Source organism: Uranotaenia lowii, chromosome 1, assembly GCF_029784155.1.
Source record: "Uranotaenia lowii strain MFRU-FL chromosome 1, ASM2978415v1, whole genome shotgun sequence".
NCBI classification, from domain to species: domain Eukaryota; kingdom Metazoa; phylum Arthropoda; class Insecta; order Diptera; family Culicidae; genus Uranotaenia; species Uranotaenia lowii.
This window is the reverse complement of record NC_073691.1, coordinates 66,618,050-66,643,255: the sequence shown is the minus strand read 5'-3', so window position 1 is coordinate 66,643,255 and position 25,206 is coordinate 66,618,050. Positions and strand designations below refer to the sequence as shown.

Below are 25,206 nucleotides of genomic sequence, written 5' to 3'. Positions count from 1 at the left end.
TGAAATTTAATTTAAAAACAAGATAATTTTGATTGTAGTAACTTAACCGAACTAACTTTTTTTCCTAGAAAGGGTTGCAAAGCACACCGGGTCAGCTAGTAAATTTATAAATTTTCACATAATCCATGAAGAGGCTTGGTTCCACAGAAGATTCAAAAATAATGTTGATTTTTCAACAAAAAATATTCAATTTTCCCATACAAACTTCCAAGTCAAGTCATGTTAACGTTACTTCTGCAAAAAATCATGTATGAGTTTTGAACCAAAACGAAGTTTTATAGACCCCATAGATTGATAAATTAAAAAAAAAACTTAGTCTAGTGATCATGATCATAAAAATAATTTAAAAAAATATCCTTGTGGGCATTATATACATATCCAGCAATTATTTAAGAATGTTTATCGCAGGATTAACATAAATATTCAAACAAATATAAATAAAGGATGAAGAAATTGTATTAAACTTACCAAAATAGCATATAGCTACAAAAGTGGAGGCGATATATCTACAATGATAGGATTCCAATGATTTGATTTACCCACAAAACGCAAAATAAACGATTTTAAGTAATTTAAGTAGAACGAAAAAAAAATTCCTCGACCAAGATTTGAACTCCTGTCTTCCAAATTTGGCTGTCCGATATCCTACCACCGTGCCAACTCATCACTTGATTTGATCCAGGCTATTGCTCTATATGTGAGATTTTCTAATCACGAACCAGTCAAAGGAAGAAAGGGAGAGACCGGATAATGTCATTTGAAGCACCGCCCAGTTATCGTAACTAAGTTCACTTTTAGATAGCTCAAATCGTTAATGCCGAATAAGCATATTTTTAACTTTTTGGAGGCATAATTACGAATCGACTAAACTGCTATTCGATTCAACTTGTTTTGGCAAAGCTTGTCGTGTTTACGAAGGTTATTGAAAATGTCTTTAAAGTCGATTTGGATCATCATTTCTATTACAATTTCATGTTAGCTGAGCATGAACTTTCTTATGCACTTTTCTTTAATTTTTTTTTTCTTAGACTCAACATAACTTTAAAACGAATTGTTGATGGTTGAGGTATAATGGAGGAAAAAGAGAAATATGGCGGTTTTAGTCGGGAGTTTCAAATTTCCCCCTTCAAGAACTCGGACGGGTAAAAAAAATATGGGACGAATTAGGTTAAATGAAATACCCAAATCATGCTTAGTTTTTTAAGAAAGATTCTCCATCTTCCATTGGAAAAAATTGGAATGCTTTTTCTCCAAGCATAACCATGCCATAATATTTACAAGAATACGTCAACTTTGAGGAATTGAGGTAAATTTGTGCCTCTATGGTGAAAAACTTGTTAAGTTTCATTACTCAAACTGTCTGAGATGAGTAATTATTTTGATTAATTATTAACAATAAAGAAAATATATAGGAATATGTCGGGTACGACAGACAGGATGGGTAAATGGAGACGGCCACTTGTAATATAAAAAAAAAATTAAAAAAGAGTCCACTTTTTTGACTTATACATTTTCAAGATAATTTTATGATTTAAAGAAACCAAAAGTTATAACAAAACAATCAAAAAGTTGTTCCTTTAAAGATTTCTTTGAATAGCGGAATCTAAAGTCCTTTTTTATTCAAGTCTGGTACAATTCTCAACACATTGAAAAAATGCTATACGAAACAAACCGTTGACTATCAATAATAAGGATTTAGTTGACGTCTCCTTCTCACCCTTGTTAGAAAAGTAGAAACGGCTTCATCCAACAGGTGAATGTCTTTTCTTTTCTATGCACGGACACGAGTTCCATTCCAGCAACGAGGGACTTGGCGAAGAATGGCGAGAAACGATCCATTGTTAGTGCAATATATCATTTAACGGTAGCTCAACACAAGCAATTCCTTAATAGCCGTGTCGTACCTACAATGGAATTATTAGCTGGACCGACTAAGTCGGGGAGGAGGACGACATTCCGAAACCGGTTTCTTTCTCTAAGTCTTCACTGCTGCCTAACGGTGGCAATCTCATAAATCCCTGAACATTCCTTGACCATCACGGTCTTTATTCCGCTTCACATCTCCCGGCCCGGAGAATGAAGTTTGTAGCAAGCGAAAAAATATCACACTAACCCCTATTATAGGAAGATGAAAGTTTTGCGATAGTTTCCTCGGCTTGGCTCTCGGTTTTCGCCAGTCGCTGACATAATCCGATCTTTATTAAAAATTCAGATTAATAATTTTAGCTCGTTCCGAGTAAATGTTGCCATTTGCTTCTTTTTCACTATTGCTTCTTTTCTTTTTCTCCTCGGCTTCTTACAGAAATATGTCACTGGAAATGGTGTCAACTATAAAATTCACTACGACGAGCAGTCCGGGAAAGTGACAGCCAGCAAGGTTGGAAAGGACGATCAAGTCACTGGAAGGCAGGATGGCATATTGGACTATTTCCGTAAGTTTTCCTTAGTAACTACAAAGTTCGGATTGATTAAGGCAGTGGTTTTCAAAGTGGTCCCTACCGCCCCCCTGGGGGCGTTGAGCGCTTCCAGGGGGGCGGTGAGCTCAATGTTGAAATTTGGGGGGCGTTGGAAGAGCTCAGGGGGGCAGTGAGGTCGAAATTCACATTTTCACAAATAACGAAACAACGTAGTTTAGGAATAAAAATGAGTAAGTTCGATGCAAAAAATGATATTACGTTACAAAATTAAATATCAGGTTGAAGACTAAAATATCTATGATTTCACAGAGCTACACGTAAATTCTTGTTCCAGAATCTCAATATTTATTTTTAAATGTAACTTATAGGTTTTTTTTTATATTTTCACTGATTTTGTATACGCTCTACATGTTGATCTTGTTTGGTAATATAATTTTGGATTATACTTAAATAAGAATAATTTTAGATGGCAATGCTTGATAATCTTTAAAATGTATTGTCTAAAAAAATCTCCATAACAGAAAATACCTTCGAAAAACTCTGTATAAAAAAGGCGTTTTCTGTGATTTAGTGATAGATTTTTTTGAAAGAAAATATGTAAGAATTATTTTAGATTAGAGAACATTTATTTTTAGTTCCAATTTGTTCATCTCTATTTCAATTGATTCAATAAAATCAATTGTGCCATTTGCCATGTATAAACTTTAAATCTTTTCGGTTATCACTAACATTGCCTGGATTAAGTTATTAGAATCTAATTTAAACTTTAAGATCCGTAAATGCTGCATAACTTTGAACAACACTCAGATTCAGATAGCAAGATGTAATTCTTTTCTTACGTTATTTTACCAGCTTGACCAGATTTAATTTGTATTCAATAAGGCAATTTAGTCTTCAAAACTTATGCAAATTAATGGTGAATAGAAAAATTTGTTTACCAAAATTTAAGATAAATGATTTTAAATCAAACTAATTAATCCGTTTGAGTAAGTGTCCAGGAAATTTTACATAGAATTAAGTATTTACTGTAGGTTTGAAGCTCCTTGGAGCCAAAAGGGTATAAGTTAAGGTTACCAGATTACCCGGTTTTATCCGGGTTGGCTCGGACATTTCATGAAAAAATCGACAAAAGTTCGGTCCGGCCAGGTTGCCCGGATTTCGCTTGGAATTATTCACTTTATTTGCCAAAACAACCAGATAAAAACAAATTGTGTTGTTCATATTTTCATTTATGGAATTTTATGGAAATAATCATGGAAAGTTTTTTGAATGCCTAAAATACGATTAAAAACTGTAGATAAATTATGACAGAAAATTTTTCCTCAACTTTTTTTTTTGATTTTTTGTTATGAAATTCCTGGGTTTTGATAGAATTTTCCTGGATATTACTTGGGTTTTTGGTTGACAGTTTTAATCAAATGTCTGGAATTTGCCAGGTTTTTAGATAGAATATCACGAATATGTCCGGCTCGGGTACGTTCTGACCATTTTAATAATACCCCCTATCCCTTTGACTCTGAAGGCTTTATATAAATTTGAGTGAGTTTTGAATTAAGCCTTACTTCAACAACAAGCTAAAAGCTAATGGTTTTTCAACTATCCAGATTTTTATTTTTTAAATAGATTCTCTGAAAATTTGCTCAGGGGGCGTTGTACTTGAAAATTTTGCAAAAGGGGGCGGTGAGTGAAAAAAGTTTGAAAACCACTGGATTAAGGGCTGATTTATATATGGCCCTAAATAAATAATTTGTACTTTTATTCAGAGTTTTTCAGTTTCTTTTAAAATGTATTGTTGTTTCTGTGGAAAACATGTTTTTCTCAAATAGGTACACACCATTTGTTTCACTTGGCAATCCGAATAAATAAAACCATTTTGAGAGAGCAGAATGAAAAACCAAACCGAGATTCGGACCCATATATATTTAAATTTCATTGCATTTCATAGGAAGAAATTTTTCAAGAAATACAAAACAAGTAACAAGAATGTACATCACACCTCACATAAATTTGCCCTTTTTTAATATAATGAAATATACGTGCCGAGGTTGGAAACTTTTTAAGCCCTTTAAAAATTCCAGAAAAATTAAAATTTAACTCAACAGCATTTTTTTATTTTCTGACAATTTGCAACGGCGATCTTCAGAACTTCCCCAAAATTGAAAAATTGATTAATATTCACGACTTAAAAACACATGTATTTTTCCTGATTTTCAATTTTTATATAAAAGGTCATGACTTAATTTTTTTAAAATAATTTCTTTGAAAAGTTAAAAAAAAATTAATGCGTTTCGATGCGCTATTTTATGATTTTGGTTGGAAAATAACAGAGTAATGTAGCCTTGAAATATGTTTTTTTACCAAACAAAATCTAACCAAATGCAACTTGAAAAATAGAAATTTTAGAAATCTGAAAAATACCTGTTTTTAAGGTCATAAAAATGAATCGAAATTTCAATTCTGGGGAAAATCGGAAGACCCCCGGTGTAAACTCGTCAGATAATAAAAAAATTCCACTCACATGATCTACAGCCCCAAGAAATAATATTCGAAACTGCAATCACAAACAAATAAAAGGAAGTATTAAACATTTTCGTGATTGCTAAACCCGTAAACTTAATTCTACTTTGAAAAAGACTTTTTTCCAATTTGCAAACCAGTCAAATTAAAACTCAGTTTTTTTTTCTCTTCAGTACTCAAAATCATTTGTTTGTACCGAAACATAGAATCGAACCCGTGTGCCTCTGTTTTCGCTTTGAACAAACCACATCCTTTTGTTATTTTAGAATGGTTAGCATTTCAATTCAGTTCTGGACAGCTGGCTGTCGCTCGCAAATCCACTAACTGGAAACCGCAGTTTTCATTTTACTTCCCAGTCAGTCAAAAGTTAAACGGGAGTGAATGGACGCTCGCCCAGTTGTAGTCGTCGTCGTCATCGTCGTTAGCATCGGATGGGAGCTTTTGCACAGAATAAAAATATTCAACTAACTAAAGTTGATAAACTAGTTGAACTGCCAATGCTTTTGTAAAACGCCCGGGAGCGCCATTAGAAGATGGATGGCTTTAGCGAGAAGAATTGTGAAAACGGTGCCGGAAAAAATGAAACTAGTTCTTGTTAAATTCTTCCGCTCGACCGCGCTTCATGCCGAATACGAAACTTCTGCTCTGTCAAAGATCTTACTGCTGTCTTACCTCCTTCTGTGTCGTTCCCTTAGAAGATATTCACTGGCAATAATTCAAACATGTTTAACATTTTTTTTAATATTTAAGAACACATTTCATATAGGGCCAGAAATATACATGTGTAGGGGAGATGAGGGCATAATGGCCACCTTAAGCAAAACGCTTATTTAACCAAAGAGAACAGCTGTAATATGTGAATTACATCATTGTTTCGTGTTCAGACACTCAAATAGTCTATGGCCTAATTGGATGAAACTTTAAAAAGTAGATAAAAACGTTTAAAAATGCATTTTAAAATTTTTTGCCGAAAGCTGAAAACCAGTCACTGTAGAGGCATAACGAGAAACCCACCGAGGCAGTATGAGCACCATTAATGAAGGCATAATGAGCGTTTTCTGCCGGGGAATCTAGCAGCGAATTCGACTCGATGAAGTCAACTGAGTAATAGAGCTACAGCTTAACTTGTATCGTCTGACGATTTGGCCTATTGGTTAGATGTCGGAGAGGTAATCAGTAGGCTCGAGTTCGATTCCTGGTCGAGGTGATTTTTTTTTCATTTATCATTATCATATATATATTTATATATATATATATATATATATATATATATATATATATATATATATATATATATATATATATATATATATATATATATATATATATATATATATATATATATATATATATATATATATATATATATATATATATATATATATATATATATATATATATATATATATATATATATATATCTATTATATAAAATTCTCTTGTAACGGTGTTTGTAGTACTACTCCTCCGAAATGACCCAACCGATTCAAATGAAATTATTTTTAGAATATTCTGTGGGCATGCGAATCGGTTTATATCGAATAAAAACAACAAAAAGTCGCATTAATTGTCCGTAATCATTAAATTTGTAATAAATTGAATGAAATTAAAGTCATGGCCTTCAATTTTTTCGAGATTTTCTTTACTTTGGGCGCCGGGCGGGTGGTTTGTTTTTCGTCTCTATGGTCAAGGCGTCGCAAGCAAACGTCGAAGGAGGTTAGTAACTATGGCATAGCATACTGTTTAGAGGGAATATTTGGGCGCGCATTTCTCAACCAAGCATAATTCCGATGCACGTGGTGACCACATGAAGCCTAGATGTGTTTTTTCTTCTTGATTCCTAGATCATTTGTACAGCACATATGTAGTAATGAATGACGCCCAGATGTGACCCAGATTAATTTTTTGCCGATCAAATCAAAACCATTCAAACGATTTGAAAAAATTAAAACTTCAATTCGTGTTATTTCAAGAAGGAATTGTTGTCTAAATAATATGAATTTAGTACTGATTCGTATGAAATAATGGTATGACTCTTTGCGGACATTTGAAAAAAGAAAAGTGGAAAGACTTGGTTTATAATCCAAAACGCTAGAAATATTTTTCAAACATGTACAAATGTGCTCAACAGAAGTTGTATCATGCGCCATTAAATTTATAGAACAACCACAAAATCTGTTGCAAATGAACAGACACATGAACTGAACAAGAGCCTGTCCTTTAAAATGGATTATATAAGATTGATGTTCATTTGAAGGCCGAATGCAAAGAAATACAAACGTTCAACATTTACAAAAAATGTATACATGATTTCTAAATTTATAAATGGTGGGCCCAAATTAACAATCTGACTAAAGAAACTTAACTTATTTTAAAATCATTCACCAAAAAACTGTTTACAGGTTCCCTGTTTGTTTACACAAAATTCAAGTTCGTACTTAATATAAATGTGTGTTTTTGTTTAACATATTCTGGTTACGTAGATGAGACTTTAGATCCGATTTTTTGTTAACATTTTTTTTGTGATTAATATTTCAGAAGCATAATTTTTTTGAAAGCAGAAGCTGATTTTTTTTTTATTTTGATAAGTTTTTGGTATGACCTTAAAGTGTTGAAAATAATATTAACTCCTGTCATTTCACACGGTGAAACAAGTGGCAATGCGCCTTGAAGTCATGAAACATATTCCAATTTTTCTCTTAAATAGTCAGATAGGGTTTCCCGAGTGTTAAATCTGAACGGATATTTAAAATTTTTAAATGTCGAGGTAAATTTACATGAAAATTTCCAGAAAAAAGAATAAACTCATGAAATCATCGTAGCCTTGAAACATTAGTTCTTTTTTATGTATTTAATTTTTTAAAACCTGCGTTCCAATTAAATCTTATTGAATCTTGAAAATATCACATAATCTTAAACAGAATCGCAAATCACCTTCAACACTGTTTAGGAAAATTTCAAATAAGACAACAATGGTTTGAATTGGCAGGTATGTATTTAAGGATAAAAAAGAAGTTAAAAATGCTTTAATTCGGTTGAATAACAAAAAATTTAATCATATCTTTTCTCCTTTCAAAACCAAATTAAATTCCTTTGAATATTAACCCAATAAATCAAGACTTCTTGATTTAATAAGAATATTTTGCTAAAAAAAGGGCGAACCTTTTTTGGGACATGATTTTGATGAAAATATGGATATAAACAACCCCTGCTTCCAAATGTGAGGAAAGTGAAGCTGCTTGAAAATGGTTTGAAAAAAATCATCTCTAATGTTTTTATTTCTTCAGTTCTAAAAAATATACCATCAAAAGCTACTCGGGAGCTAAAAGTGCTGCGCTAGGCAGAATATTGAGCAAACACTCCAAAAATTGTCCCAATATTCAAAATTCTTCTTCCATAAAGTTTCATATGCAATAAATTCCAATAAATGAGAAATTTTTGATAACGATTTAAACTTTAAAGTGAACTCGAGCAAAGCGAAGTCAATCAACTAAATTGTATACAATAAATGAAACATAGATATAATCAACATATGTTATTTATGGAACAAGTTATAAAGAGTGGATTTTTTTTAGCATGAGGTTTGCCAAGTTTGATGGTAACGTTGAGTGCTGAAAAAATCGAATTTGCAACGGGAAGCTGATTCCTGATATCATTCGGCAATATTCAAAGCATCCGAATAAAAGAAATGTAAATGAAAAAGATTCATGTAAGAAGTATGTAAAATTTATTGGAGATATTTATTGAATAATCAGTTAAAAAACCCGTAGAATTGAGTTAAAATTCCTAGATTTGATTCCGATATGATTGAGCGGGCCAATTCGAGCAAACGGAAAAGATGGATATGTTTAAAAACTAGGGCATGTTCAAGAAAGCGAGACGATTAACAACTCAAGATGCTTTGATGCTTTTTTTAAGTCAAACAGCGAAAAAAAAATTGAAATAGACGCCAAGTTATATATATATATATATATATATATATATATATATATATATATATATATATATATATATATATATATATATAATATAATATATATATATATATATATATATATATATATATATTATATATATATATATATATATATATATATATATATATATATATATATATATATATATATATATATATATATATATATATATATATATATATATATATATATATATATATATATATATATATATATATATATATATATATATATATATATATATATATATATATATATATATATATATATATATATATATATATATATATATATATATATATATATTTATAAATCATTTATAAACCATCATCATTTGGTGGTGCTCAAAAATTATAATATTTTCGTCACTTGAGAAGCTAGCTGGTTATTATTTAATATTTCTGTAAATATAAAAAGGATATTTCTTTTTTGGTGAAAAATTAATACTATAGGTAGTACTAAAGGTAGTCCTTATGAAAATTTGTTTAAGAAAATACGTACTTATGTAGAAAAAGGAGTGCTCATTATGCCCTGGGTGCTCGGTATGCTCGTTAAGTTTATTACCAGTATTAAACGTTATCTTAGGGAATAATCTCTTAACCCTCTACTTCGATATTTTTCCACATTTTTACTATCGTTCAGTACTGTAAAAGATTTCATAGAAATAACTGCATCGAAAATCCCATCAGCAAACATAAAACCTAAAAAAATGAAAAAATAAAATCTATTGAAAGATTGATTGATTTGTTTTTTACAGAAATTATTTTTCTCAACAGATTCAAAGTCCAGGTATTAGAGGGTTAAAGCCGTGTATTGTTTTTCTCACTTGTGACGTTTTAATTTATAAAAAACGTTTTAACTTGGTTTATAACCCTTCCTTTGCGGTTGAGGTGTACATCGGGGTGCAATGAATTTATGGGACAATATTATGATTTTTTTAAAAAGAGATCATGAAAATTTTGTAGATTGGCCAAAAAAAACTAGAATGCCTCAAAGCGCTCAAAGTTTTGGTTTATTGACCCTCAAGTCACCTAATGATCAGAACCAGAATAAACCGAAATTTTGAATTGGATGCCAAGTGTCTTGAAAAAGCATAAAATTTTGAGATCTGGTGTGGTCTCGAATAAAAAAAATACAAAAAATCGACTTTCTGCGTCCTATTTTTTGGAAGACCCAGAAACCCCTAAAAGTTGATTTTTGGCAAGTTTTTTTCTTCGAGATTTCACCAGATTTCGATAAATTAGTCGTGTGGCATCAAAATTAAAATTTCGATTTTACGAATTTCCTTTTATTTTTTCGTACATGGTTTTCGAAATGTTGAAATCGATTTTTGATGCCACTAAATATCGACGTTAAATGCGTTTTTAAGTTATTTGGCATCAAAATTAAAATTTGGATTTTTCCAAATCATAAACTTTTTTCAGTTGAAATAAACGTTGAAAACGTTGTAACGTTGAAAGAAGTTTCAGATGTACAGAAGCTGCACATCCCCAAATACTATTCATATACGCAAAGTACGGGTGTAAATAAGCGTTATATATTTTCCATGCTGCATTTTCAGAAATAAGATGTCGTATTTTCTTCAGGGCGAATATGAATGTGGTGACTTTGGAGCTTACTTGAAATATGTGATTGTTCCAGCGTAGATTTTCATCAATCAGTAATCCGAGATATTTGACTTTAGAAACTTGTTCATTAGCTATATCATTAACAGAAATTGGAATTTTATCAGATTTTTTATGTAGGTTATATAAGATGAAGTTTGTTTGTTTTTCAAATTTAATGCTATATGGTTTTGATTAAAGAAATATACATATTAAGATATGCATGTCATGCGAAATATATTCTTTCAGCAAGTCGAGGTTTTCAACTACATAAAGCAGAGATGCGTCATCTGCAAAAAGCTGTAATTTACATTTCAAAGAAAGGGAAAAGATATCATTTATGTACATGATGAAAAACAAAGGTCCCAGAATGGAACCTTGAGGCATTCCATATTTAATAGACATGATTTTGCTTTTCTGGAAATTAATTTTCACAAGCTGTTGTCTGTTGGACAGGTATGAATCCATAAGTTTTCTAGCATTTCCTGAGAATCCAAACAGTTCGAATTTCAGCGGCTAGGCTTCGCCGCCACGAGTTTCCGGGTCTGCCTCTTCTTCGATGTTCTTCTGGATTCCAATCTAGCGCCTCTCTGCAAATCTCGTTTTCATCTTTTCGTAGCGTGTGTCCAATCCATCTCCACTTATTTATTTATTTTTTTATTTATATAGTATTCCGTCTCACGACACAACTTGACGAACATAATTCCTAAAATTCACTCGGTCCATGGCAACCGTTCTCCAATTTCTCGGACACTACACGTTCGCCAGATTACGCTCCACTTGGTCTAACCATCTCGCTCGTTGCGCCCCCGCTCGTCTTGTTCCTACCGGATTCGTAGCGAACACCTGTTTTGCAGGACAGTCGTCCGGCATTCTTGCAAAATGTCCCGCCCAGCGTATCCGGCCAGCCTTCACCACCTTCTGAATACTGGGTTCGCCGTAGAGTCGCGCGAGCTCGTGGTTCATCCTTCGCCTCCACACTCCGTCCTCCTGTACGCCACCAAAGATGGTTCTCAACACTCGTCGCTCGAATACTCCGAGTGTACGCAGGTCCTCCTCGAGCAATATCCATGTCTCGTGCCCGTAGAGAACAACCGGTCTAATGAGCGTCATATACAGGTTACACTTCGTGCGAGGGCTAAGTCTTTTCGACCGCAGTTGCTTGTGGAGTCCATAATAGGCACGACTTCCGCTGATAGTTCGCCTCCGGATCTCACGGCTGATGTCATTGTCTGCGGTCACCAGTGAGCCGAGATAGACAAAGTCTTCGACTATCTCCAGCTCGTCGCCGTCGATCGTGACCTTGTTATTGCTGGACAAGCGGGTTCGGTCGGTCTGGGATCCGCAGGCCAGCATGTACTTCGTATTGGACGTATTGATCATCAACCCAATTCTTCCTGCTTCGCGTTTCATTTTGCGGTAGATTGCGGTAGAATAACACCATCTAGCGCCACGTTGAACATCATGCAGGATAGACCATCACCTTGTCGAAGCCCCCTGCGCGATTCGAATGAACTCGACAATTCACCCGAAATCCGCACACAGCATTGCGTTCAATCAATCGTCGCCTTGATCCGTCTGATCAGCTTCCCGGAAAAGCCGTTCTCGTCCATGATTTTCCATAGCTCGTTACGGTCGATCGTGTCGTATGCGGCTTTGAAGTCGATGAATAGATGGTGAGTTGATTTTGGTAGATGCGATTATGTTTCGGTTGCTGCTGCGTTAGTTTCGACAGATTGAGAATCTCTGCAGGCTGCCGAAAGCGTGGAATCCGCCCTTATTTTTATTTTACGTAAAACTATATTCCATTTTAAAACTAAATGTACCTTTAAAATGTACAAATCGTTCCAAAAAAAAAAACAAAGAACGCTTGGTGGAACTCCGATTTAAGGCGACTAAGGAACCAGCTTCGTAAAGTTCACAAAAACTTCAGCAAGAACCGCACAGAAGCTCTTAGATGTCACTTGAGGTACTTGGAAAAAGAATTCAAACATCTAAACGACCTTCTCTACCGACAACATATCTCTCGACTCGCAGAAACCCTCAAACGAGATCCATCATCATTTTGGGAGCATTTCAAGGGTAGAAAATATAACGTCCCCGTACCCGTAGATGTAAACTTCAATGGTGTCACTGCCTCCAATCAAGCCGAATCGGTCAATTTGTTCGCGGACTTTTTCCAAAATGTGAACTGTTCTGTTGATATTGATGCAGACTGCAACTACCTTGCATCGTTGCAATCTTACGTTGTAAATTTGCCTTCACCGAACAGGATATTTATGAAAAGTTGTTCACAGTCGATCTTTCTAAAGGTTCTGGTCCAGATAAAATACCTCCCGCTCTTCTGAAACATTGTGCTGCATCTTTATCCGCCCGGATTTGCAGTATTCTTAGTCGATCGGTAACCGAAAGATCGTTTCCTAATGCATGGAAAGTTGCGGCTATTTCTCCGATACACAAATCCGGAAATGCTCACAGCATGGAAAACTACCGGCCAATATCGATTTTAAATTCAATGTCAAAGATCTTCGAAACACTGATGCACGAGCGAATGTATACCGCTGTTAAACATTTGATCTGGGAATATCAACATGGTTTCGTCAAGAAATGGTCAACAGTTACAAATTTGATTTGCTACGTAAGTTCACTAAATTAAAGCATGGAGAAAGGTTGCCAGGTGGATTCAGTCTATAATGACTTTGCCAAAGCATTCGACCGTGTGCCGCACGTTGAATCGAATAGAATTCCCGGCTTGGGCACTCGAGTGGATTGCGTCATACGTCATTGCGTCGGTTACCATCAGGCTTCCACCATAATACAAAACATGCGCTCACGAATGTTCGCCACACCGTCTGGAGTTCCTCAGGGGAGCCACCTCGGACCTCTGCTGTTTATAGTCTTCGTGAATGACCTGTTCTCAACACTTCAGTCCGATTCACTCTTCTACGCCGATGGTCTGAAGATTTTCCGGAAGATTCATAACACTTTTTTTGTAGAGAAATGAATCCAACTTAGATGAAATTTCAGGGACTAGATAAGAGAAAATCGATGTTGAAACACATGCGAAAAAAATTCGCCTTGTCTCCCGGTGAGACTTGAACCCACATCTTGCGCCTCTCCGGGGCCCATGTATTAACATTCTACTACAGGAGACCAACCTGGCGTATGAATATTATACTGGTTGAGTGTCGATGTCTATCGGAATGATTCATTTCTCTACAAAAAAAAAGTTTTGCTGACTGAATGTTTGAGTCAAGACCCATCTCTGGGTCGCAATTTAAAAAAAAATAGAAATAAGGCGGTGCCAAACACCGAAATTGGCTGGATATCCAAATACGGCAAACGCATCATTTCTCATCATAACTGACAACCCGTGCAGGATATGAGAAGGCAATGCAAATCTTGCCGTGCCTAAAAATGTCCAAACTTGATTCCAACTACCGTAAGATGAAATGATGGGAATAGAAATAGACCAAGAAAAATGATTATGATCACATGGGAGAACTATTCCCTTCATTCCGATAGACATCGACACTCAACAAGTATAATATTCATACGCCAGGTTGGTCTCCTGTAGTAGAATGTTAATACATGGGCTCCGGAGAGGCGCAAGATGTGGGTTCAAGTCTCACCGGGAGACAAGGCGAATTTTTTTCGCATGTGTTTCAACATCGATTTTCTCTTATCTAGTCCCTGAAATTTCATCTAAGTTGGATTCATTTCTCTACAAAAAAAAAAAAGTTTCGCTGACTGAATGTTTGAGTCAAGACCCATCTCTGGGTCGCAATTAAAAAAAAAAATCATAACACTGTCGACTGTTTGGCCCTTCAAGCTGACATCGCTAGACTAGATGAGTGGTGCCGCTTAAAAGGAATGCTAGCAAATGCGAAGAAGTGCAAGGTTATAAACTATTCTCGTGCAAGAAGATCGATCCTTTTTGACTATCAACTAGATGGAGTAAGGCTGGAGAGCATGAAGTCTATTCTCGACCTCGGAGTGAAGATCGACAACAGGCTCACATTTGCTGAACATGTCGCGCTTACTTCTGCAAAAGGATTCGCTGCTCTCGGATTCCTGCGTCGCAACACCAAGGATTTTGATGACGTTTACGCATTGAAAGCCATATACTGTGCATCAGTACGTAGCGTCATGGAGTACACCGTCCGCTTAAGATACGCTCTACGGCGTCTTCCCTGGAAAGACTCGATCCAACTACCGCCGTGTGAGGGAAACTGTGCACTGATATGCCTAACCTCACTCGAAACGCGTCGCATCGAGCTGCAGCAAGGTTTTATATTCGACACATAGACCAACCGTATTGACTGTGCTTAAATTCTACAACGTGTTAACATTTATGTACCAACGAGATCACTCCGACAACGTCAGTTTTTTAAAATTCCTCACCACCGTACTGCCTATGGCCAAAACCACCCTATTGACAAGTGTTGTGAACTTTTTAATATAGTGTATGATTTGTTTAATTTTAATATGTGCAAACGTCGTTTTAAATTAGGTTTAAGCAGAAATTCGTAGTTTTTAATGTTATCAGTCTGTACGGTAATTTAAACCAAAGAAATAAATAAAAGATTTTACACGGAAAAATGTTCAAAAATGAGGGGTTACTAATAAAGTATTTTCATCTTTGGTCGAAGAGAATCAGGAAAAGCTCTTTTTTTTTGCTCGTGGTAAAATAAGCTTTACTGTTTTTTTTTTTTCGTTTGTCCTTCTAAAAATACGGAAGCGTGCAAGCGATTTCCAACTGATTGGGTTTTGGCAGCATTTGTGGTTCAAATATCTAAGTCTCCTAAAATTTGATTTCTTACCGTGCATACTGGATAAAAAAAATCCGGTAACGGGTACATGACTAAAACTGGGCCTGGCTGTCTTTAATATTGTTCACTGATTGATAATCCGCTCAATCCATCAATCATGATTTTTTTCTGCTTGATGTTTGAGGTGGTCGTTCGTTGTTAAAACTTGCAAAACTTTTTATGGAAGCGTCAAGATTCATTAGTCAAATTTTCAACATGAAATTCTAACAAGGAATGCGGAAAGGATTCATATATACCTTTGCTTTAGACATTTTTATATGTTTGAAAAATTCTAAAACAATAAGCTACAAACAATGATCAAGATGCCGATTAATGTTAATCAAATCTTTTCATGAAACAAAATGTCACTACTTTATGAAATTATTTTATTGAAAGATTATAGACGGATAGAAGAATTCCGTTCTTTTTCAACATCTTTCACCTTATTCTAATCTTCTATCCGTCTATATTATTTCAATTCTTAAAATATTCTTTCCCGAAGAATATAAAATTTCACCGATATAGCCGATAGAATAATTTCATAAAATCAATTTACGGTGATGAACTCTTCATTTCAAAATCTCACTACGATAGATGTATTGACTATTAATCTTAACGTAGGTTCTATTTTAAATATTCAATATTTTCAAAACATCCTTATCAAGGAAAATATGATATCAAACAATCTCTATTTTAACAAGTTCCACTTCAATCATGCATATATTCTCACTACGAACGAACAAAAAATAATCCGAAAACAAAACAGCGGTGAACTGGGAGTTCATTTTCAACTCAATTAGAACTCGTGATTGTGATAAAAGCAACAGCAAGCAATAGTAACAACACCCGGGTCTTTAGGGGCTTCGGAGTTCTTTCACACCTTCTCCTTTGGCCAACAAACACCTCTCGGTACACGTGGAAGCAAACTTTCCCCGCCGGAAAATCTACATGTCTGGCAAGATAATGGAAACGAATTGTGTCGTGCGCCCGGATCTCTGCCATCGTTCCTTTGCTTTTCTCTTCAGCTGAGCTGAGGGGCATGATGGTTCCCCGGTTCAAACACAGGCCACGTGTGCAGTTCTGGTTCTCCTCTGGATGTGCAATTTAACCCAAGAATTACACGTTGGGAAGCCTCCAGCTGCCGTGAAGGTTCACTTTCTCTTGCGAACTCGCACGGCGGGATAGTTTTGGGCTCAGTCTTTCGAAAATCAGGAAAAAATCCTCTCTTTATCGCCGTTTCATAAACAAATATTCAAACTGATCAGATATAATTAATGCTACTAAAACTTTTAACCCGATTTGATTGTTCCAAAAATTTCGCTGAATTAACTTGCTTTACTTTGCAATGATTTTCTTCTTAGCGATGCGTACCATTGACCCACAGTGCCAGCCCAGCTCACGCTCCAGAATCAAGTGGAAAAGTTTAGTTAAATTGCAGTTTGCTTCGCGTAGATTATGAATAATGAGAAGAAATTTGTATTATGGTGCTGCCGCTCGGAGGAGCCGGAGAAGGAAATGGACCAGTAAGGGTTGTAAGCCAGGGTGGAGGTGAAATTGGATTATTTATTTGATTCAAAAGATTACGCTTCGAGGTGTGCGGTTCAAATCTAGCCACCACCTACTGGAAGCTGCTGCTGCTGCAAGCTAGCTGGATATGTTTGTTTCAAATAATAGTCGTGCAATTTGGGTGCACCTGGGTAAGGAACAGAAGCTTTAAGACGTTGGACAAATGGTGGATGGCTGTTTATTGCTATGAAGTTAGTGCAGTATCGCCTTGAAGTTTGAACTTAGAATATTTCTACGAATATTGACTTGGTTGGAAGTAATTAGCGTTACACTAGAGCCAGCTATCAACTTTTTAAACGTCTACAACAAGAAATGAAGCGACTACGCAGATCATAAACTGAATGGGATAACAGTTGTAGAGAAGCAGGCTTTATGCGCCTTAGACCGCTGCAAGCTTTGAAAATTTTAAAAAAAATTCCATTGTTGCATCTCCTTCAACTTATTTTGGTTGTTGTTATTGTCACAAATAGCAGAAAAAAATTTGTTTACGAGTTTTAATTTTGTATGGAAATTTGTATGGCATAACAAAATTTTTCATTCAAATATGCCCAGAGATGTACTGAAAGTTAAAAAAAAAATTAAAATGATTTTTACGGCCTTACCGGTGAATGTAACGTTCTCATAGTGAGAACATTTCAAGATGTGAAAATTATAGATGAATTGAGGAAGATTAGAAAAAAAATTACAGGTGTTGAAAATGAGCGGATAGACAATTTTTTTTAAGAAGCATTTTCACCACATATTTAACTTTTGTTCAAGCACGGATTCACTATTTTGACATGTTACAATCGGACAGGGTTGAGTCTAACACAACACAATAGTTGATCTTGCGTGGTATACACCGCAAAACTTGCAGTGTATAGAAAGAAGGTAGAAGTCTTAATTACAGTCGACTGTTGATGACAATAGCTAAACTCCCACCTTGTCGATCAAGTCGATCATTTCGTAAAATTTTAAAGAAAGCATTGCTTTTCAAGTTATTGTATGGCTTTAAAAAAGTTTCATTGGTGGCAACAATATGTATGTTTTGAGTTTTCAAAAATAAAAAGAATTCATCTTGGTTAGCCAGTAAAGATCTAGCATTCTAATTCATAATATTGAAAAATCTATTTGGACCCATGAGGGAATCGTAAAGTCACAATAATTTTGTAAGCATAATTTTAAAAATAATTGGTAAGCTTCAAATATTAAATTTGCTTTCAATATCAGTTGCATCATTTCCTCTAAATTTTGATGCAAAAATTTTAATTTTTCTTCAGTAATCTCACCCAAATCAACAAAATTGTAAGAATCAGAAATTGACGGAGAAGAACAGGTATTTGAATTTCTGGGAGTTTTCCAAACCTTCGCATGTATGTTGAGACTTGTTTTTTTCCCATTAGTTATACCTGAAGAGGGCAACAAATTTTCAATCAGCTATGAGAACGTCAAACAACGAGTCTGTGGCGCTGAATCAGCACAGGTAACATTAAAATCACTTCGAGCATTACCAAGACGTGATTCCAAAGTAGGCCGAGGCTGACCGCGAACAGGTGGATCTGGTTTGTCGGCCTGGCATGTGAAGATGAGAAAGAGGAAGGAGAAAAAGAAAATTTTCTGAAAATTTTGGGATCTTTCCTAGAAGCAAAAATGTTTACCCTAACGGGGCAGTCTATGGAATTGGAGGAATGATTACCTGCGAAATTTGCACATTTAAAATTTCAGATTGTGGTTTATCCCTGCCAAAATCTTTTTATATTTTTCATGATCGAATGAGCCGCAAAGCATGCATCTGGCATTCATTCTACAATTTTCAGTACCGTGACAAAAAGCTTGACAACGACGACATTGTGCTTTATTTTGAAGAAAATTGGTAGATTTTTGAAACGGTTGAAATTTGACTCGACATTGAAACATAAGACGAGCCTTTTCAAGAATTTTAAAATTACTAACCTGGTCCTTTTTTAAATGGATCAAATAAAGCTCAGGAGCAAAACCAACACTACTGGTATTATTCGTGTTTCCTCATTTGAATTACTTGATTCGGAGAAAAACCTAACAAAGAATTTAATTCGGTTGTGCTCTCATCCGGTTTCTGATCGCCCACACAGGGGTAAAATATGAAAAAGGCGATCAAAACTATTTTCTGCTGAAACTTTACGTTTTAGACCTATAGTGTCTCGAGGCAAATGACCAAAATTACCAGGGCCAAAAAAATAGTTTTTTGAAAAATTGATTAATCTACCTAGTAGTGAGATAGAAAAACTAACTTGTGACGATTTCTTTCCGAAAGGCATTGAAGTCAGGAATCAGGACCGTAATTTTCGGAAACTTTAAAAATGTAGTGCTACTTTTTTCGTTGCGTCACATCAGAAGCAAAACTCTGTTGTAGGAAAATCCTGTGATGTGCGAAAACGAAAAAAGATCGCTCGTAAAATAACATAACTCACTTGGATTGAAAACAAAAACCTACAAGTTTTTGTCAATTCCTGCAAAACGTTTTCACAAGATTTCTTTTAATTCCATCATTAAATAGCGCAGAAATCTTTGATACTGTAATGAATTTCTTAAACGCTGAGAAGTATCCTGACATGACGAAACGGATGAAAAAGGCGTATCTTGTAAACAACTACATATTAAAAAATATTGGTTGCAAATCAAAGCATCGATCATACTGATTGGACACTCGATTTCGTTTTCTGGATAATTTTTCCAACAGTACGCAATATCGATTCCAGAGTGCGCATCGATCGATTTGAAGAAATGCTATCCCAGTTAGGAAACACCACCCAACTTTAAAAAACAGGCAATTTCTACGATAAAATTGGGCTAAACAGGTACATTTTTCCTACAGGATCTTTTGTCAAATTTTTCAGGTTCACCACCTACCGTCGGTATTGCGAACCTACAAATTCTGACAAAAAATAGAAAGAAAATGGTTAAATTTTTGTTATAAGTGTCATGTCACAGTGATCAGTGATTAAAGTTTAAATCGAGCAAAGCTCGGCGACAAACAAGGTGACAATAAAATTCCTATCCTTTTAAAAAAATGCTATACTCTCACAGCTGATGTCTTTTCATTAAAGTTTCACAGAAGCCAAATAAACCTATAAACTTTTCATTCATTGAGTTTTGAACATTTTGCGGGCACTTAGAAGAGAGATATAGCTAATTAAGTAAAAGTTGGGAAAAATTAGATCGCCTCACAAAATTAGCCGTTACTTTGTAAAAAAAAAAACGTTTTCATCTAAAAACTCGATGAAAGGCGAAACCTGTGCGACGATACGATTATGAATGCTCTAGGACAAACCTTGGCTCAAAATGTACATTGAGATAAATTTAGATGTGCTTTGTAACAGGGTAATTTTAATGAATTTTGATGAATTTTAATGAAAAGAATGACTAAAGATTTTATATTCGACACTAAAATATAATTTTAAGCACGTGGGCCGGAAAACCCCAACATTTTTTTTAAAAAAAAAAAACCTGGCAAAACCATGGTATTTGGTTTAAAAATTGACGACCATAAAACCGGGCAGTATCCGGACAAATTTTGTCCAAACCCAGAATATATTCAACAAAAATCATGACAAAAAATTGTAAAAAATGTTCATAAAATTTCGTCAACAGATTTTAAAACGTATTTTTGGCTTCCTAAAAACCTTTCATGATTATTTTTATGAAACTTGAACAAAAAATTTCGTTTGGAGGCATTAATGAATAAATTTAACATCACCATTTGTTTTTTGTTTGATTTGCCAAATAAAGTGAAGAATCCGGGTAAAATCTGAGCATTTTTCATTGAAAACCAGGCAACCAGGCCAGGCCGAACTGCTCCTAATTTTTGTATTAAATATCCCGGATAAATCCGGGCAATTTGGTAACCTTAGCTAAGACCTGTTTCCGGTCCAAGAATATGAAAATGCATGAGTTAGTATCCCAATCGTCGGTATTTATAATCGTGAGGTGCCCATTACCCAGCAAACATTTATGAAGGTATAACGCAGGAACAACAGAATTATTCAAACAAATATAGCAGATGAAAAGATTGTATTAAACTTACCTAAATAGCATATAGCTACAAAAGTGGAGGCGATATATCTACAATGACAAGATTCCAACGATTCGATTTTCCAACAAAAAGCAAAATAAACGAAAAAAAAAAATCCGACCGAGATTTGAACCCCAGTCCTCCGAGTTAGTAGAACGGTATCTTACCACGATGCTAACTCATCAGTTGATATGGTCCACGCTAAAGCTCTATAGGTGAGATTTTCTTTTTACGAACTGGTCAAGAGAAGAGACCGGAGAGAGTGTCAATTGAAGGACCGCCCATTTTTTTTTTACAAGATGGAAATTTGACTTCAAACCATAACAGCCGGGTGTTTGCTGCCGTGAGTGGGTTCGTCCCACTAAAACCACCTTGGGCTTCGTGTGCCAGTTGTGCCCCTTGGTTTCACCCTATGATACTACATCAAGGGGTAGGCTGTGCTCATGCACTTATACATCTCACCCTTTTCCTCTTTCTCAATTTTACCTCAATTTCTCCTTGATCATCGTTCTGCTTTATCCTTTTTCTCCTTTTTCCTCCTTCTGCTTTCCCTCTATCGCCAACTTCAGACTGGTACGGAAGACCCCGAAACGTGTGCCGGTTAGGTAACGCTTTCATAATAACTCACGCCCGTCACAGCATCCACTATCCCGGGGACCTCGAAACGTGTGCCGGTTAGGTAACGCTTTCAAAGTAACTCGCGCCCGTCACAGCAACCACTTTCGCAGGATTTCTAACCACCAAGGCATGGCCGATTGAGAAACTACCAAGCTAGAATCCCGACACAACCACCCCGAATGGTATCTCCACTTCCTTTTGCTGCAGGAAAGATCGTAGCTGAGTACGTGAGACCTTTTAAGTCCCACCACACGTATGAGTCCAGATAAGGGTTATACCTCGCCCTAAGATCGCGTTGCTTTTGAACTGAAGTGTCATACGAGGCCCAAGACCTTCCATTAGCTTGTCAAATTTGGTTGACTGTCTCGCTCTCTCCGTTCATCATCTTTCCTGATTCTTATCAGATCGCGCATGATTTGCGAGATTTCGTCGACTATAGCACGCCACGACTGTTCGTCGCGACACATTTCACTCACTATGTTTTCAGCGTTCAAATTTTGAAGTTGTTGACGCCTTGAATTGAACCTGGGGCAGACAAAGATAGCATGCTCTGCCGATTCCTCCATCTCTACGCATTCCGGGCAATAGGGTGAGCTGATAAGCTTAAACCGATGAAGGTATTGCTTAAAGCACCCATGACCCGAAAGGAACTGCGTCAGGTAGAAGTTGACCTCTCCATACTTCCGATTTACCCAGTCTGAAAGTCTCGGGATTAGCCTATGCGTCCATCTTGCGTTGTTCGATGCGTCCCAATGCTCCTGCCACTTGAGCATTGACGCTGCTCGTTGAATTTTACGCACTCCTCTAACAGCTCTTGCTTTGTAACATTCCATATCCTCCGCCAGAGTTATGTCGATGGGAACCATGCCCGCGATGACAAAAGCTGCATCTGCTGATATGGTCCTGTACGCACAGGAAACTCGCATGGCTATCAACCGATGTGTGCTCCGTAATTTGGATCTGTTGCGCTCTACCTCTATCGCGGAGCTCCAGGCCGCTCCTCCGTATCGTAGTTTCGACAGTGCTACGCTCGCAAGGAGACGTCTCTTGCTACTCATTGGACCATGGCAGTTCGGCATAATCCAGGCCAATGAATCGATGACTTTCGATGCACTTTCACAACAGTATTTGACATGTGCACCAAAACTTAAGCGATTGTCGACCATTACTCCAAGGTATTTCAGCTGCTGTTTTGAAGATGTCGTGTGCCCCCCAACAGTAATCTCCATGTGCGGCACAACTCTTTTATTGGTCACGAGCAGAACTTCGGTTTTTTGGTGAGCTATTTGAAGCTTAACTCCTTCCATCCAGATGCCAACCCTTTCTACGGACACCGTTGCAAGGTCTTCTACCTCCTCAATTGTTTCGCCAGTGATCATGAGCACGATATCGTCAGCAAATCCGACTATCTGCACGCCTGCTGGTAGTTTCAGCGTTAACACCTCATTATACATGGCATTCCAGAGCACAGGTCCGAGTATGGAACCCTGTGGAACACCCGCTGTTAGGGGAGTAGATCGTAACCCAGTTTCGGTTTCGTACGACAGGACTCGATTTTCGAAGAAGCTTCCTATTATCCTGCAGAGGGTATTGGGAACACGCATCCTGTGAAGCGCTTTGGCAATCGCTTCCCAGCTGGCATTGTTGAAGGCATTCTTAACGTCGATTGTCACGATGGCGCAGTGACGAACACCTGTCCGCTTCTTTTTATATGCGCGCTTCGCGTACTCTGTCACCATTCGGATGGCGTCCACCGTAGATCTCCCTTTTCGAAAACCGAACTGTCTGTCCGACAGTCCACTTTCGCCTTCTGTGTTGATAATAAGTCTGTTGAATATTATCCTCTCCAGTAGCTTACCAAGGGTGTCCAGCAGACAAATGTGTCTGTATGATGACGGGTGCCCTGGAGGTTTCCCAGGTTTCGGTAGTAGCACCAGCTTCGCCGTTTTCCACAAATTGGGGAACGCTCCCTCGTCGAGACACTTTTGTAGCACCACTCTGAAAGTATCCGGAATGGTCTGTACCGCCACCTTCAGCACTGCATTTGGGATTCCGTCCGGACCAGGGGCCTTATTCACCGCAAGTTTCTTAGCAATAGCCACAAGTTCCTCATTCGTTACTGGCTCGATGTCGTGGGAACCCGCGTCGTACGGGGTAAGTGGCCACTGCGTCGGGCCATGCTGCGGGAAAAGATGTGCAACGATCTCTTTCAGTTTTTCCGGACACTTTTCAGTCGGCGACCTTGGGCCACCGAATCTCGCCAGTGCAACTTTATAGGCTTGGCCCCATGGGTTATAATCTACGCTCTGGCATAACGCTCTGTAGCAGTTCTCTTTGCTTGCTTTAATCGCTCGCTTAAGTGCCACCCTGGCTGCTCGGTAAACGGCACCTCTCGTTTCTCTGTCGGCTTCATTTCTCGCCCGTTGAGCTCGTCGTCTAGCTTTTAGACAGCTAGTACGAAGCTCAGCTATTTCTGAAGTCCACCAGTAAGCCGGTCGTCGCCACCACTTCGGTGTATTTCTTCTGGGCATGGTCATGTCGCACACCGCTACCATCATTTTCGTCAGGTGCTCAGCATTATGGACCTGGGATGAGTCCTGCATGTAAACAGCTTCGGTGCACACTTCCTTGTCGAAAACTATCGCCCATTTATCGTAATTCAGTTCACTCAAATCGTAAATGTCGAATGAACATATTCTCAACTTTTTGGAGACATATTTACGAATTGACTAAACTGCTATCCGATTCAAGTTTTTTTGGACAAAGCTTGCCGTAAATGAATGATAGAAAATCACTCAATACCAACGTGTTTACGATAGTTATTGAAAATGTCTCAATATTCGATTTGGATTATCATTTCTATTCCGATTTCATGTTAGCTGGGTAAACATTGAGAATTTTTAAATGTTTTCATTGATGATAATGAAAGCTAAAGAAATTGAAACTTTTATATGAAAATTTGAATGTTGGTTATCCTCCATGGGTGCACGGATTCACCGCAGATTCTGCCTGAGTATGTGCTCAAATGCATTCTTAGATTATAAAGTTCGACAAATCTTCAATGATGAATCTTCGTATGAACTGTTAAGAAGTGAATGTAATTGTATTTATGTAGCTTTTATTTTGGAAGAACGAGTCAATCAAGTGGGCTAGTTTACTTATAGGTATTTTTGCATCTGTGTATACACCTGGCTATCTAACAACTGATTGAACATTCTTATTTTATAGACAGTTATAAGAGGAAACACATTTTACCTGTCGGCCACTCATGGGAATCGAACCCAGTACGCCTGGCATACTAAAACCAGACTCGCGCCAGCCTATCCGCTAGACGATTTTATATAGTTTTATATAGTTATAACTTTTTGCGGTTTCGGCAAAACCACTTGTTGTCTTATAAAAAATCTTTCGCTGACTTGAAAATTTTTTTTTGAATGAGCTTGACATTTTTACAACACTGCCAGAACTGACTTTACACTTTTGGTGGAAATTTGTTTCATTCTAAAAAATTAGCTTCAAAGCTTTTCACTTCTTTGATTCATTTAATTTGAGTGAAATTATGTAGAGTTAATTGATTTGATAAATGGATAATTTTAGGTGGGGAGGGGGGTAGCAGCAAAATTTTTGATTTCTTGAAAGCCTCCAATAGTTGAGAGCCACCCTTAT

General features: G+C 36.6%; 1 protein-coding gene across 1 annotated transcript in view; it reads left to right on the top strand.

Moving 5' to 3' along the window:
- Positions 1–25,206, top strand: part of LOC129739924 (phospholipase A1 3-like) — a 98,853-nt gene that overhangs the window by 41,183 nt on the left and 32,464 nt on the right. Inside the window, exon 3 of the mRNA XM_055731476.1 lies at positions 2,303–2,432. Coding sequence (XP_055587451.1) covers positions 2,303–2,432 — 130 coding nt within the window. The remainder of the gene's footprint in view (positions 1–2,302; positions 2,433–25,206) is intronic.